The sequence below is a fragment of the Nannospalax galili genome, unplaced genomic scaffold, assembly GCF_000622305.1.
Source record: "Nannospalax galili isolate Female #2095 unplaced genomic scaffold, S.galili_v1.0 scaffold1049, whole genome shotgun sequence".
Classification (NCBI taxonomy): domain Eukaryota; kingdom Metazoa; phylum Chordata; class Mammalia; order Rodentia; family Spalacidae; genus Nannospalax; species Nannospalax galili.
In genome coordinates this window covers 505,354-522,246 of record NW_008358636.1, presented here as the reverse complement: position 1 = coordinate 522,246, position 16,893 = coordinate 505,354, and the positions used below count along the sequence as shown (strand labels likewise).

General features: G+C 38.4%; 1 pseudogene and 1 gene segment (V, D, J or C); both read right to left on the bottom strand.

Annotated features, from left to right (window-relative positions):
• Positions 1-1,216: 1,216 nt before the first annotated feature.
• On the bottom strand, positions 1,217-1,752 carry LOC103724809 (annotated as a pseudogene).
• Positions 1,753-2,269: 517 nt separating this feature from the next.
• LOC103724807 lies at positions 2,270-6,007 on the bottom strand. The segment is given in 4 exon segments: positions 2,270-2,286; positions 2,620-2,626; positions 5,444-5,745; positions 5,819-6,007. Coding segments are annotated over 4 exon segments (375 nt in total).
• Positions 6,008-16,893: the final 10,886 nt, after the last annotated feature.

Below are 16,893 nucleotides of genomic sequence, written 5' to 3'. Positions count from 1 at the left end.
CAATTTCATGTCCCTTTTTGTCTTTTTAAAAAAGAACTATTGAATCTTGCCTGTTTCCTGTGTAGCTTTTCTTATCATTGACAATTTCAGTGTATATATATATATATACATATATATATATGTATATATACTATGTAATGTACTTTGGTCATATTCTCCTCTGATAACCCCTCAAATCCCCTTTCCCTCCCACTAACCTCTCTCTTTCATTTCTGTATTTATATTAATGCACCTTAGTCTCTCACCTTCTTATTTCATATTAATTTATTGACTTCATTTTTTGTACCTTAAAGTGTCTTCTTCACCTTTAGGATAAACTGATGATATCTTGGCAGAGAGCAAGAGAATGAGGATCTATTGAACCTATTATCACTGCAAAATGGCTCAGACTGATCAGTGGATAACGTCAGAAGAGGTGTGAGTGTATGGGAGAAAGGCTGTGCACTTGTAGGTGGGACTGCAGACGTATGGTGACTCTGAAAGGTCCCCAGGTACTTTAAGCTCAGCGGGAAATACAGGTGACAACATTGTTTTATTAACAAAATGACAATTATGTGATTTAACAATGCATATATGTGGCTAGAGTGAGGTGTTCTCTGGGAGAATCCTGAGTAAATCATTAAAATCCACTTTTTCTCATGACAGTATTAAAATTTTATTTATTTGTGTACTTATTTTTTAGTGTATGTGTCCTTTGCATGTATGTGAGTGCGCTTGTGTAGTGCAATGCTCACAGAGGCCAAAAGAGGGCATTAGATTCTCTGGAACTGTAGATTGAGACAGCTCTTAGCCACCATGTGCATGCTGGGAACTGAATCCTAGACCTCTGCCAGAGCAGCCATTACTCTTGGAACTGCTAAGCCGTCTCTCCAGCCCCACTCCTGAGATTTTAAACCTGGTCTCAGAAATAGCCTAGCTTATCAGTGTGATAGAATGAGGGAAACTGAATGTGCAATGTTGATGACCTTCACGTCCAGTACTTACCATAAAAACACATGGAAGGGAAAAGGTGCTGGGATGGACCATAAGTGCAATAGGCAAAAGAGGAGAGATTGCAGGATGAAGAGCTGCCTTCCCAGACCTGGTCTAAGAAGCTGTTTCAGTATTGTCAGCCTGTCATTCATTCACTTCTAAATGCCATCTACCCTTGTGTGACGTCTGCTGTGGTTTATGCTAACTCTAGTTAAGTTCTGTTACTTCTTTCTGACCCAGAGTATCACCTGCTTCCTGAGTTGTGTCCACAGTGGGCTTTGTGCACTAAGGGGAATGCACATTTCAGAGCTGTGGACTCACTGCTGGCACAGTGGTACAGGGCTGAGTCTCCTCCTTCAGAGGACTGGATTTCCAGACTGCACAGTGAGTTTGAGGGAAAATCAGCTGAGGATTGCTCCTTGGCCATGTCTATTTGCCCAATAAGCTGTTGATTCAGAAAGTAAATCAAGAACTTCAACTTTGTTCTGGTTTGGTTGATACCAGTAAACAGCATCATGTCCTTTTTCAGGACCACAGCTCATCTTTGCTTTCTGCCCTTTCCTTTTGATCAGATGACTTGGAGTCTGGGTGGCTTTGGCATCAAAAGGTCCTGGAAGAGAAGGAAACAGAAGACATGAACACAGATCAGAAGGGACTCCGACAAGGAAAAGTATTTGGGTATGGTACTGGCCATCTCAAGACAGAGATTTGCCTTTGAGCCTAGGTCTCACCTGCTCCCAGGAGACAGAGCCCCACCCAGCAGAGCAGCCTTGTGCCCATGGTCACAGTGAAACAGCAAAGGGAGGAGGTGTTTCAGTCTTGTCAGCAACCTTCCTGTGACGTCATCTTTTTGTAGACTCAATGGTTATGTTACTGCTTCATGTTACACCAAAGCATTTCACAGTGTCGGAGGAAAGCTTCTCTCTGCTCTGCAAACATGGTTCACTGATATTCTATTAATTTAAAATGATTTTCTTTCTGTTTTATTGAATAAATGGCACATATACTTTGAGAAATAATAAAATAAACAGTATCAATATTGGAATGCCATATTACTACTATGCAATTCTTATACTCTTAATCCATTAATGTATTTCTCTGTCTCTCTCTGTCTCTCTCTCTGTCTGTCTCTTTCTCTTTATGGGGTTGTCTCTCTCTGTCTCTCTGTCTCTCTGTCTCTCTCTTTCTTTCTCTCTCTCTTTCTTTCTCTCCCCTCCCCACACCAGCTTGGTAGGCCAGCAATATAGGCTTGTTACACATCATCTTTTTTTCTCTCTCAGTGTATTTTAACATAACTCTACCTCTCCACATTTCCTGTTAAATTATTGATTTTTATTCTTAATCATCTGCATTTTTATCATGAAACTGAACCAGAGATTGTTGAATCTATTACACCTATATTATCATAGCTACAGTGGCTCTGTCCAGCCCTGGGTAATGTCAGGAGGAGATATGAGGACATGGAAGACAGATTTGTGCCGTTACGTGTGACTGGAGACATATATAACCATTTTGATGAGTCCTCTACTAATATGTTAATATGAAAAATAAAACACATAGACAATACTCTGTGCTTCAATACTCATTTTTCTGGCTATTAAAAGTTTGTAATTGTTGGGGCTGGAGAGATGGCTCACCAAGAGCACTGGGTGTTCTTGCAGAGGACCCAGATTCAGTTCCCACCACCCACATGGTGGCTGACAGCTGTCTCTAATTGAGTTCAAGGGGATCTGATGCCCTTCTTTGACCTCCATGGTCATTTCATGACATGGGTGCAATTACATACATGTAGACAATAGTCATACACAAAAATTAAAATAACAAATATTTTTAAAATGAAATTAAAATTTAAAAAGAGATTATAGCTGTCTGTGAAGTGTTATATCCACGGTTTCAATGCTGGTAGTAAACTGGAGGAAAATTGATTCCTTTTCTGGAATAAGTAGCTATAGAGGAAGTACTGTGCAGCATCTCAAAGGAGCAGACTGGTTCAGCATCTAGAAACATGGGGCGTTTTATTTATTTTCAGCTCAGGGAAGAGGGAAATCTAAGTAGTAAATTTGTATCTTTAATTAAGTACCAGTTATGTGGTATTAAAATAGATACATGTGTGGCTAGATTGGATTTTCTGTGAGAAAATCAAGAATGAATCACCAATCCATTTTTTCTATTGAGATTTTAAACCCAGGATCAGAAAGAAAAAGGCTAACGTTTATTAGTTTAGTGGAATGAGGCCTACAGAATGTGTGATCTTTGGGAAAAAATGATGACTGGATCAAAGAGGAAAGATGTTTAGCGGGCAAGGAAAAAAAGCACGGGGCAGACAAAAGGCAGGAAAATGTCATTTGAAGATCTGCCTTCCCCGACTTTGCCCCACAGGACTAGGTCAAAACTTTCAGCTTGTCACTCCTTCATGTCTACACACCATCCAAGCCTGTGTCAATATGCTGTGGTTGACCTTGCTCTAGTAAATTTCTGTTACTTCCTTCCAACCCAGAGCATCACCTGTTTCCTGGGACCATGATCAGTTTCTGTACTAAGGAGAATGCACGTTTCAGCGCTGTGGACTGACTGCTGGCACAGAGGTACACTGCTGAGTCTCCTGCTTCAGAGGACTGGATTTCCAGGTTGCAGGATGAGTTTGAGGACCACTCAGCTAAGAATCGATTCTTGACCGTGTCTATTTGGTCAAGAAGCTGATGATTCTGAAAGTAAACCAAAAATGTTAACTCTTTTTTCTGGTTCTGTTGATACCAGTAAATAGCAGTATGTCCTTTTATAGGATTGCATCTCATCTCTGCTTTCTGTCCTTTTTCTTTGACAAGATGTCTTGGAGTTTGTGTAACTTTGGCATCCAAATATCCTGGAAGAGAAGGAAATGGAAGGTGTAAGAAATTCCCAGCAGGGACCAGACAAGCTTGGCAATATCAGGACAAGGACTTCCCGTTTGTGCTCAGTACTGACCTGCTCCCAGGAGACAGAGAACTGTGCAACAGAGGAGTCTTGTGTCCATGGTCACACTGAAACAGCAAAGGTATGAGGGCTTTGACGTTTTCACTGGCAACCTTCTGACGTCATCCCTTTGCAGTCTGAATGTTTAGGTTACTGCTTCACAGCACTATTAAACATTCACTTAGAACTAACACATGTAGCCAACATATTCATAATGTGAGAAATAATAAAATCAACAATATCAGAGTTAAAACATCATGTTACTACTGGGTGATGCTTATATTCTTAATGTATTAGTGATCTCTCGCTCTCTCTCTCTCTCTCTCTCTCTCTCTCTCTCTCTCCAGGGTCTTACTATGTAGGCCATGCAGTTCTGGAACTCACTGTCTATTCTAGATTGGCCTTAAACTTGCCTTCCTTTTGCCTTAGCTTCCTGCTTTCTGAGATTTCAAGCCTTGGCCACGTACCACATGAGATTTCCCTGTCTCTCCCCTCCATTTTCTCTTCTATTAAATTATTGAATTTATTCTTAAATTGCCATATTCATCTTATGATAAAACTGATGATGTGATGTCTTTGAAAGAGAGCAAGAAACTGTGCAATCTATTGTCTCTACTAGCACTGCTAGACTGGTGCAGTCAAGAATAGTGGATGTCATGGGGAGATACGAGTACATGGGAGAAAGCCTTGTGCCCTTCTATAATGGAATGGAGATGTATAATGATTCAGAAGAGGCTTCATGTAATATATATGTATATATATGTATATATGTATATAATTTCTCAGCATTGTGTTTAGGATTACATATCATACAGTAATTATAGCAGTCCGTGAAATGCTATGTGCATCTGAGTACTTACAGGAGAATATTTGGAAATTGATTTCTTTTCAGTAAGAAATGGGTATGGAACGCTCAGCTTCATTCAGAAAGGACAGATGGGATGAGCACACTGAAACATTCATTCACCTTGGGCTGGGAGGTCATAGGGAGGGGTGGAACTAAGTGGCACAATTGCATCCATAATAAAACAACATTTATGTGACTTTAAATTCATATACGTGTGGCTATGGTTGAGTATTTCCTCATGAGGAGATGCTAGATCATCACAAATTCATTCTTTGGAGATTTTAAAACCCAAGCTGTAAAAGAGCCAGGCTAATCTTTATTGGTATGGTGGGAGGATGCCAACTGAATTTGTGATCTTTGCTAGCTATCTTATTTTCAGCATGAGGGCAAGATGAAAAGAGAAAGATAATGGTCAGAAATAGAAAAAAGACGGGGAAATTCGATATGGAGAGCACTCTTGCAGTCCTCACAGGTCTGGCCCCAGAAGGCTATTTCAAAACTGTCAGCCTCTTACTCCCTCACTACTAAACACTCTCTAGCCTTGTGTGAAATCTGTGGTTGATGCTGGCTCCAGTTAATTTCTGCTGCTTCCTTTCAACCCAGAGCATCACCTGCTTCCTGCGTTGGGACCATGACAGGCTTGTGCACTAAGGGGAATGCACATTGTAGCACTGTGGACTGACTGCTGGCACAGAGGTACAGTGCCGAGTCTCCTGTTTCTGAGGACTGGATTTCCAGACTGGAGGGTAAGTTGGAGGGCCATTCAGCTGAGAACCGCTCCTTGACCATGTTTGTTTGGTCAAGAATGTGTTGACCCTGAAAGTTAATCAAGAGCTTTAATTTCTTGTTCTGCCTCTGCTGGTACCAATAAACAAGGGTGTGTCCTTGTTCAGGGCTACAACTCAGGTTTGTTCTTTGTCCTTTGCCTTTGACCAGATATCTTGGAATCTGGATAATTTGGGCATCAAAAGACCCTGTAAGAGAAGGAAACAGAGTTAAGGTTGTGAATCCCAAAATCAAATTCTCCTTTTTTCACTCAGGACTCACCTACTCCCAGGAGACAAACAACTAAAGTGGTGAGCAGCCTGGTGTCCATGGTCGTGTCGGTTAGCAGTAAGAGGAAGTGTTTTCACAGCTTGTCAGCAATTGTCCTGTGACATGACCCCCTTTTAGAGTCACAATCTTCATGGAGCTGTCACATGTTACTACTAAAACACTTCATAGTGCGGGAAGGAACTATTTAGCACAGTAAATGAAGTTAGTTTATTTTTCATTTAAATAATTTGATATCAATTTTTTGTGTTAGAAAGTTAGAGATAAAATTAATCACAGCATGAAAGCATTTCATTACTTCTAGATAATGATTAGACTGCTACTGCTGTAGTGATCATATTTGGACTTCTCTATCTCTGTCCCGTTTACTAAAAGAATATGCATATCTACTTGCTTACATATGTGTTTATATATACTTTCTATTAAATGGTCTTTCACTGCCGCTTTATAACCCACTTTAGTTAGTCATCATCCTTCCCTGTCACTGGTTTCATGTTTTCACCTTATACACTATATCTAATTGACATTTAGAGTTTCACAATTACCTCCTAAATGTCCTGTCCCATTAGCTTGCACATCGCCTTCCGCTTCATGAATGGACAGGTTTCTGGCCATTATCTAATTATGTCTTAGTGTAACTGATCTGTATTGTCATTCTTGTTTTACAATCCCTTGACTAGCTACTGCTTTGAAAAGACTTGTTCTGTAGATATTCTCTGATTTTTTTTTAGCTTGCTGATTTGCTAGTATTTAGTGTAAACCAGCCTCTTTTTCTTACCTGAGTTTTCAATTGCCACTTATTTTAAGCTGTGCAAACCTTTTTAGGAGCTTCCTGCCTCCTCCTTCCCATCCTTATTCTAGGAAAGAGGGTTAATAGCCCGAAGCTTGTGTTTTCATAGATCTTTTTTCCTTATTCTGTTGTTCAAAGAGGTTTTCCTCTAACTTCCAAAATTGTTATTGAATATGTAGATCAGAGTTTGATAATACACTAACTGAAAGAACACTCAAGCAAGTATCTTGACTTAGGAAATAAAGTGTTACCATAGTCTTTGAAATCTCATGTTTCTTTTCCTACATTAATGCTCTGTCTTCCAGTTCCACTGAGGTGTTAATGTTAACAGTCTCCACACACATACATTTTTTTTGAGATAAGGTCACATGTGGCATAGACTGGGCATTAAACTCAAACTGGGAATGACCTTAAACTCCCGATCCTTTTATCTCCTGAGTGTTAGGATTTCTGGCTTGCACCACCAGCTCTGACTGGATACCTTTCCTTACACTTACATTTCAGTACATAACACAACTAAACAAGCTGTTCTTTAGTTTTACGTGTCTGAACTTTTATAAAGATGGGAAAGTGCTATTCATGTGTGAGTCAATGTAGTTTTCATTCAAATTTGTAAAATTTTGTCACATTCATGTGTTTAATTTATTTAATTTTCATTTTCATGTAACTTCTTCATGGTAATATGCCGTCGTTCATCAATTCATTGTGTAGTTAAGGTACATTGGAATGTTTCTTAGTGTTTCATTATCACAAAGTAACATTACACTCTATACTCTTGTCCTACTTCCATGTATAAGGAAAAACTTTCAGGGTGGGACTTTGCTAGATAAAGCCAGGTGGCTTTTCAATCAAGCTATAATCCAGCCAATGATTTGAGAGATTGGTAAAATCTGGCCTTGACACAAGAACCTTAGATAGTCCATCTTTTTCTTCACCATTCTTGTGGGCACATAGCATATTAGATTCGTAACTCGTATTTTCCTTAATTGATTATGAAATATAACAATAGTTTGAATTTGTTGGACAATTCATTTTCTTCTTTTGGGAGACACTTGTGCATTTTGCCTGTTTTTCTTATATTTCTTATTGATTTCTATAGAAATTAATTTGAAGATGCCTTTACAGATGCTGTTTACTAGCCCTTCTTAAGCACAGAAGTATAGATGGATATATGCATTTTAAATAGGTAAAAGTGTAGGTAACAACCACTCCTTATCATATGGCTAATATGTGTGCTTTTCTATGATTACAATAATAAAATATCTTAATTTTGATCTGGCTATTTTTGGTAATCTGACTCTTTGTCATTTTGTTTGTTTGTTTGTTCTGAGACAAGGTCTACCAGTAGCCCCAGCTAGCTTGGAACTCCTTACATAGACCAAGTTGGCCTCCATCTTACAGAGATGCACTTGCCTCTGCCTCCTGAGTGTTGGGAATCAAAGGTATGTGCCACCATGCTTGGCCTCCATCTGACTCTTAATGACTGAAGGCATTACAAATTCCGTGTTTGCCTAAGAACTTGTACATGTGCTCCTACAGTGTATTATAGAAGCATCGTGATTTTCTTACATGTATTCTCTTTCACAAATGGAATTTATTTTGACCATTGTGAACTTAGGGTCCAGTTGCACTTTGATATGTTCATGACTTCTATTTTCCCTCCATTATTTGTTGAAAAATCTGCTATGTAGCTACTGCAATTTCCACCTACTTTCACAGATGTACACAAAGGATTTTTTTTTTTTTGAGACAGGGTCTCCCCGTAGCCCCAGCTGTCCTGGAACTCACTATGCAGACCAGGCTGGCCTTGAACTCATAGAGGTTTGCCTAACTCTGCCTCCCGAGTGCTGGGATTAAAGGTGTGCGCCACCATGCTTGGCCACAAATATATTTTTCCCCCCATGGATATATTTAAGTCACCAACTCTGAGCGACACCATCTCTGTAGCTGTGATCTTATAGTAAATCTTGACCTTTGTCCGACTGAACACTCCTATTTGCCTCTCTCACCCCAAAACTGTCCTGGCTGTCCTTGATTCTTTATGGCTCCATTCAATTTTAATATTTAGCTTATCAAATTTTATGTAAAATCTATTGAGATTTAGTTTGGATTACATTAAATATATAAATATATTTAAGAAACTTGACATTTTAAAACCATTCACTCTATTCAACTACTAGTGCTATCATCATGGAAATCAAGATGCAAGTTCTTGTAAAAAATAATAGAATTTCCATATGTCCAGCTATACCACTCTTGGGTAGATAATCAAAAGAATAAAAGTCAACATACAACAGAGATACCTCCATAACCCTGTTTATTGTGGCCAAGTTATGGAATAGTCAAGTTATGGAATGAGAGTAGATATCCATCAACGAATGAATAGAAAAATGTGGTATGTATACACAGTGCAAATTATGCAGACATTTATAAGAGTGAAACCACATTATCTGAGAGAAAACGGATGGGATAGAGTTTACCATATTAAATGAAATTTGCCAGACTTATATTCAAAATCTACCCTATCTTTTCTTTCCTATGTAGAATCTAATATTAAAAAGGCATGAAAGAAGGGCATCCATACAGGACTAGGAAATAGATGATGGAGCAATAAATCTGATCATATAAGGTACCTTATATTCATGCATGAAAATGTCATATCATAAAGAAATGCATTGTTGTGTACACTTATTGTGTACACATATATATACACTTTCACTTTCAAAATCTTTTTAATGAGTAATAGCAAGGCTTTTTCTGCTTCTCTATACAAAATTTTCAGTCCAACATTTTTTTGCTCAATTTGTTCTGTGGTCATGTACATTTGTTATCTTGATTAGTTTAAATTTCTGTATATATAGTTAACTTATAAATAAGTGCTCAACTTTGGAATATTAAAGCTTTGTATGCCTGAAACCCATGAAGTAACCCTGGTTGGAGAAGATGCCAGTGTGTCTAATCACTTCCCCTTCCCTGTCCTTTCCCCCTCCATAGTCTCATTCTTTCTCCAGTCAGCTCATGGAAAGCAGATTCTTATTCATATTCATACATAGGGATTTACAGTGTCTGTTTTGGTGTGTGTGTGTGTGTGTATGTGTGTGTGTGTGCATATTATCTATGGCTAGTGTATATCTAAAGATGGCTTAAAAGAAACTTTTATTGAAAATGCCCTACCCTGCAGTATAAGCTAACATTTAACCTATATCCACTTCTACCTATTCCCAACGATGTGTCTTTGATTACTTTTGGGGTTAATTTTATGTGTTTTTCCTAACTTCCTTAAAAACACTAGACAACTGTTCTTCATCCTTGGTATTTGTATTTTATAACATGATGACTCCCAGATCTTGGGTTATTTTAATCTTAAATTATCAGAAACTACAATTTGTGTTTTCAATGACTTTTTTTCCTTTGCTGTTTAAATCTATATTTCCGGTGGAATTTTCTGGGCCCACAGTTTAATCCTTTATATGCCAAATTCTACAGAATCTTCACCTCTAGATCAGCTCTACTGCGTGTTTCACATTTGTGTGTCCAGCAGCCTCCTTCAAATTTTCACTCAAATGTCCCATTGAGAACTTTCTATCTCAAGTAAGAATTTCTATTGCTAACATAGGGAGAAAAATCCAAAAATTGTATTGATTCCCTGTCTATTATGGCAACCAGCTGTCTCTCTGAAGCTTCAGCTCTCTCTTTTGACCAAAGCCTACATATACGACTCACCCTCATATCCATAGAACAGAGGTTAAATTGCTCAAAAACTCTATTCTGTTTTTTTCCCTCGAATTGGTACTGTTGATTTAATACGTGCCAGCTGATCACCTTCCTCTTCTTTGATAATTGTTCCCCAAGTGGTGTTTTCTTTTATATGTCTTTGTAGAAGTCATTCTTCCTGCCCACCATGTTCTGTACACAACCAGGATCACCTGGGGAAGTTCAAATGTGATCTCCTTTTAGCATCTTCTGATCTAACCAGAAAGAACGGAACATGTCCTCTAACCTTCTATGAAGTCTGATTTTAGTCCTATTTTATCCTATTGCATTCAGTCCTATTTCATTCCATTATACTTTATTTACTCATTAGACTGTTAGCTCTGTGGAGAAATGATTTGCTTTCTTTTTTTAAAAAAGCTTATTATTTTTATTTTATGTGAATGAGCGTGATGTCTGCATGTAGGTAGGTGCACCTATGTCGTGCAATGCCTGCAGAAGTCAGAAAAGGGTGTCGGATCCCCTGAAACTGGAGTTACAGATGGTTGTTAGTCACCATGTAGGTCCTAAGACTCGAACCCAGGACCTTTGCAAGAGCAGCCAGTGTTCTTAACCATTGAGCCATCTCTCCAGCCCCCAAACTGATCTGTTTGCTCTTCAACTTTCTATCTTCAGTGTTTGGAAAAGTATCAAGATATTGTAAAATCTTAAGAACAAAAACATACCCTTGGAACTGCTCTAGAAATAAAATGAACTTGAAGACATGGTGGCAGTGCAGGGTGGAGGACAGTTCATGGACATAAGGACAGTGGCCGTGTGCTACTGTGAATCACTGTCAGAACCGAGAAACAGAGCTGGTTGGCATGGGAGACCTTCACAGTGAGAAGAAAGCCCCTTCCCTTCTCTCTCTTCTCGAGAAACACTGTAGCCTCCACTTCTGTTACTTCTCTGAACATCCTTTTCAACTGTTGATTAATAAATAAGCTTCAGTCCTTGGCCTGGGTCCTGGAAGTACATGGCATTGTATATCAAATTCTATTGACACCCTAAAGTTGTTACATCCCTTGTAGCTCTGCTGAGCAGGAAGTGGCATCCAGCAGATTTTAGCATCCACGGATCCTGTGGTAAAAAGAGACAAGGACTTAGGGTCATGCTCAGAAGAAACTGAATGCTATTGAGAGAAGAAAGTGTGGGAGTCTGGCAAGCCTGGGATAAGAATTTAACTGTGCATTGGACTCAGCCTCACCTGCTACAAACAGACAGAAGATTACAAGGCAGATGACACAAATGCCCATTTCAGTGATAAGATCTCTCTCAAGTTCCTTCAGTGGTTCTGAGGGATGCCACAGCAAGTGTCCCCCACAGCACAGGATGTAGAATTGTCACTGCTACATGAAAACTGCCACAGTTATTCTTCCAGATGGTGAGACAAAGTTTCAGAAAGATCTAGTCTCCTGCAGTCTTTCTTCTGCTTCTGGAAGATGTTTATATCTATTCTAAATGCATAAGTATCCATAAGCGAGAAGATGGCATCCTTCATTTCCTGTCCAAAGTCACATTAAGAATGTCACGTGGCTGTGCATCAGCTATGGTTAGAGCTGGGACGGTAAACACCTTCAATTTCCAGGGTCTATTGACTACTCTCATTCCCACTAATATTGTTGAGAAAAAGAACCCAAGTGTAGGTAGCAGTTCAAATGTTTTGTTATATTTTTTAAAAGTCATTTTCATCCAGCATCTGTGTTTTCTATAAGCAATTAATATAATACACATAGGGTAAGACTGCTCCTGTAAGTTTAGCAACTATGGAATGCCCTAAGCTGCCCGATTAGAGCAAGGACTTGGGGGCCGGGAGGGGCTTGAATCCTAGCTTTGCCATTTAGCAACTAGTTACCCTCTGTAAAACTACCTGACCTCTCCTTGATTTAATTTTCTCTTCTGTTACATGGAATAATAAGTATCTACCTCAAAACAATGTTGATAAGGAATTTAGAATAACTCTTGATACATAACAAATACCACATTTAGGTTAGCTATTATTAATTTTAGGACCTAGTACTCTAATCAACAAAGAGTTAAGAGTTTAATGTTATATCAAAGGAAATCAGACATTTATTGACACAGAGTTTTACCTGCTAATTAAAATATATCTTAACACCGAGTGTAAGTTATTTTTACAAGTCTCAGCTAATTGGATAACAGAGGTTCTTTTCAAGAGTCTTGGATAAATGAAAATGAGGTTAACCATTTCTTGACAATTGATGTTATTCTGCTGGACAAATGTTATTTGATATTCTATCAGTGGTCATCTATAATACAAGGTAAGATATTTTCATGATAATCTTTTGGTTGGAATTCAATGTCTTTGTAGTTGTTGGTGACCCCTGCTGGAAGATAGACGGAAGGCAGAGATTTAAAGAAGGAGGGAGTCAGAGAAGGAGGAAGAGGAGGAGGGAGAAAAAAGGAGGGAGAGAGGGAAATGAAATGATGACTAAAAAGTCATTAAGAAGATCTACATTGTTGCTTCCAATGCCAAAGTCCAGGCATCAGTTTTTTAATCTCACTGCAGATGTGGGGACTTCATTCCTTTTAAGGGCCTCTTTGTTGATCTAATAAAAACCAACGACCCCTTCTGAGAACAGTATCTAAAGGTATAAGGTAAAATTCATAATATTACAAAGGAAATCAACTAATTTTTGAAATGTAGATATCAAATACCACTTTAAAATCTTATTATGTATTAATATATGTACAGCTTTGAATAAATAAAATAAATGTTGATGAATCTGATTTCAAGATGAATCTAATTTCAATGATGAAAGTAAATGATGTTTATTATATGTAATGTAAGATAAAATTGACTCTCATATTACTGTAATGCATCCAACATACATCCAAATAAATAAATTTGTTTTGTCAAGATATAATAAAAATGGTTATATTTTTATTCACTATATTTATTGCAGAAAGAAATGCTCCATTTCAGTGAGAGATTAGTGAAAATAGAGATTTATTTTTTCTATTCAAATTTGTGTAGTCACTGAATTTTGCCTGTGCAACTTTCAGGGGCCCTGAGATCATGAGTTAAATAAACCTTTCTTCCTCAGAAGAGAATATGCTTCATGCTGGAATCCATACACAGGAAGTGTTTAGAAAGCTCATGAACTCTCAGAAACACGTTGTCTACATGTACAATCCCAGATTTGTCAATGATGTCCAAGGAAAAAAGTAACGACTTCTTCAGACTGGTTTTTAGACCTAATATATGACAAGCATTTATCAGGATTGTGTCCTTGTCTTGAGAACAAGGTGCAGTTTTCACAATCTTCCTATGTCAGTCACAATCCTGATTATCTACATCCTCCTCCTCGGCATCAACACCACCACTATCCTCATGTATATGTGATTCCTGAGGAACACTACTGGAAATATTATTATCAGCACAGGTTTGAGGATGGTCACCATCTAGGGATCAGTTCATTTTCTCAACCCATTAAATAATTAAAAAGAAGGGAAAAATCTCAGACTAGCAGAGAGAAATAAGCAAAAGCTTCTACTGAAAGATGAAGTTTCACATACATACATGTATTCAACATGGAGAGAGAAACTCTCACAAGTGGAGAAGAAACCTGGAAACTGAAATCCAATGATCCCAGGAGGATCTGGGTTTTTAAGAGTTTTAGGGGGTTCCCATTTCCTAATTTCTAATTGACAGCTTAAACAAAAAGAGGAGGTTGACAGGTTTTATGGCTGCAACTCATGAGGTATCAAGGTCTGACCTGTGGTCTTATCTGGACTAGCTTGAACTAGTAGGCTGGAAAGGGAACCCTGCTGGCTAGAAGGAGTGCCCCAAAGCCTTTGTTTTGAATCAGAAAAGAAGATGGGAATAAGCCGGATCTATTATTTATCAGTAGCCCTTTCCCTGTCTAAGTGTCTGCTCAAACATGTGGCTAGCTTCTAGTCCCTCAAGATAATATAACATAATTTAATATAGTAAATATATAATATAATATAATATAGTATAATATAATATAATACAATATCACATAATTAATACCCATACAATCATGTTGCTCTCAGCTTTAGTCAGAGAAGCCTCTTTTAGCAGTGGGCAGGCAGTGACTGCAGAGATTCATAACTGATAATCCTGCTGAGAACAACTAAGAAATCCTGTAATCAGCAAAAATATCCCTAACATAAAATCACTAAAATATCTATACACTACATGCTTTAGCCCTGTATTAGTATGTATTACTAATTCCATATTGCTTCAGGGCTTAGTAATATGGTATAGTAATATATACTCTAGCCTTCACAGAATTGTAGACAATTCTACTGGATTCAAGATCTTTGCTATACACATTGTTTAAAAAAATGGCACACTTCAGAGTAACTCAAAGTAAATCCTGAAGAAGTCTATTTTATTCAATTATTATAGAAACAGAGTACACAGCGTATCCTTATTTTATTAGCCCTTTCTGTAATTATTCTTCAGAATGCTCACATATTATTACATCAATTAACTGTATTTTAGAGTACTATTAAGTTTACAGCAAAATGAAGTGAAAACCATTGTCCTTGTGCGGCCCCCGCCTAAACATCTCCACTGTTGACATCTGTGTTGTGGGACAACAGACACCATGAATGTGGTTCACAGGAGGAACAAGTCGAGAACGCACAGACCTGCCTAGCAAACTCCAACACCTGTATTCTCCTGTTTATCTGAATGGGCTCCCTTTATTCCTAACGCAAAGCTTATTTCATGGGCAAAATGTGCCTCTTCTTAATGAGTACCTTGCAGAAGTTCAATAACTTTTCTGATATGTTAGAAAGTGTATAGTTTACCTTAGAGCAGAACAGTTCTAACAGCTGGTTCACATGGGCAACAGCTGATATCACAAACATATATGTTTGTCAGCAATCACTGAATTCTGTAGAAGGTACTTGTTTTAGTTGTGAATTAGTTGTGCAAAATAATAAGCATTGTTGTGATATTTTCATGCCTGCATTATGACAGACATTGATCATCTTCACAGGCCCGTACCTAAAGGTTTTTATGTAATGCACTGAGGTACCGGTTGAGAAATGTAAAGACCTCATTGAAAAATCATGCAAATACGATGCAAAATCATTGCAGAAAATAAACACTTTTGATAAATTCCTTTTGGATATTATAAAGTAATCAATAATTTTTTTCAAAATTAATTTAGAAGCTGGGTGGGTAGTTAACATTTGTATTTCTAATACTTGAGAGGCTGAGGCAGGAGGACTGAGAATTAAAGAAAAGCCTAGGCCAGATAATGAGGTTCTGCCTCAACAAAATATAGTAATTTCAGGAAAAAATGCACAAAATATGTGGAGTGCCTGCACAATAAAAACGACTAAGCAACACTGAGAGGTTAATAATAAAGGCATCAATAAAGGGAAATACTCTTCATCTCAAATGTCACAATGGTTCTATGAGCATAAAAATTTGTCAAAATTTACAGAAATGCATACTTAAAAGAGGCACATTTTATTATATATAATGCTGTAATAATGTTGCTATTTATCTATTTCTTTATTTTGATTTTGTGTGTATGAGTGTTTGCCTGCATGTATATAAGTGCACACATGTGTGCAATGCCAATGGAGGCCAGAAAAGGTCAACAGATCCCCTGGAACTGGAGGTAATGTAGCTGTTACCTGCCATGTGGGTGCTGGGAGCTGAACCCGGAGCCTCTGCAAGAGCAGCCAGCGCTCTTAACGGCTGAGCCATCTCTCCAGCCCCATAATGTTGTTTTTTCAGTTATATGATTTAGGATTCCAGAGGATAGGAGCTGCTGAGATTTTCTGCCAGGTTTCTGTGGGACAAGAAGAGCTGTGAGAAGCTGTATAACCCTGAGAGTCTGAATCATGGTCACAGAAATATCCAGGAACAAGTCATTAGAATCCATATGAAAATCACAGCTGACCTGCTCAGCATGATATTCTGGAACACCCAGCATCACCAAGTAAAAGCACCAGTGAGTTATATGTTTTATATAAAATTTGTTAGTAATTCATCAAACAGAGAGGGGGGTGGGGAGAGAGAGAGAGAGAGAGAGAGAGAGACAGAGAGACAGAGAGACAGAGAGACAGAGAGAGACAGAGAGAGAGACAGAGAGAGACAGAGAGACAGAGAGACAGAAACAGACAGAGAGAGACAAAGAGACAGAGAGAGACAGAAACAGAGACAGAGAGAGAGACAGAGAGAGAGAGAGAGAGAGGAGAATGAGAATCCTGGTAAGTCTTGCCTAATACTCAGCACATTTGAGAAATCTCTACATTTTCCTTCCCTTCCCTGGACCTCTGGCCCATTACCCCTTTTTTTGTCCACCCAGAGCCATCATTTACATTTTCATTCTGGCTGATGCTCTTTCATGTGCCTTTCTGTTAGTTCCTTACGAAGCTAATGTACTTCTTATTTCCTGAGTGGGTCCATTATGAGTTTGTGTTCTAAGAAAAGCCAGCAGTCAGCACTGTGTACTGGCTGCTGGCACAGAAGTACACAGCTGAATCTGCTAGGTCGGTGGACTGGATCTCTATG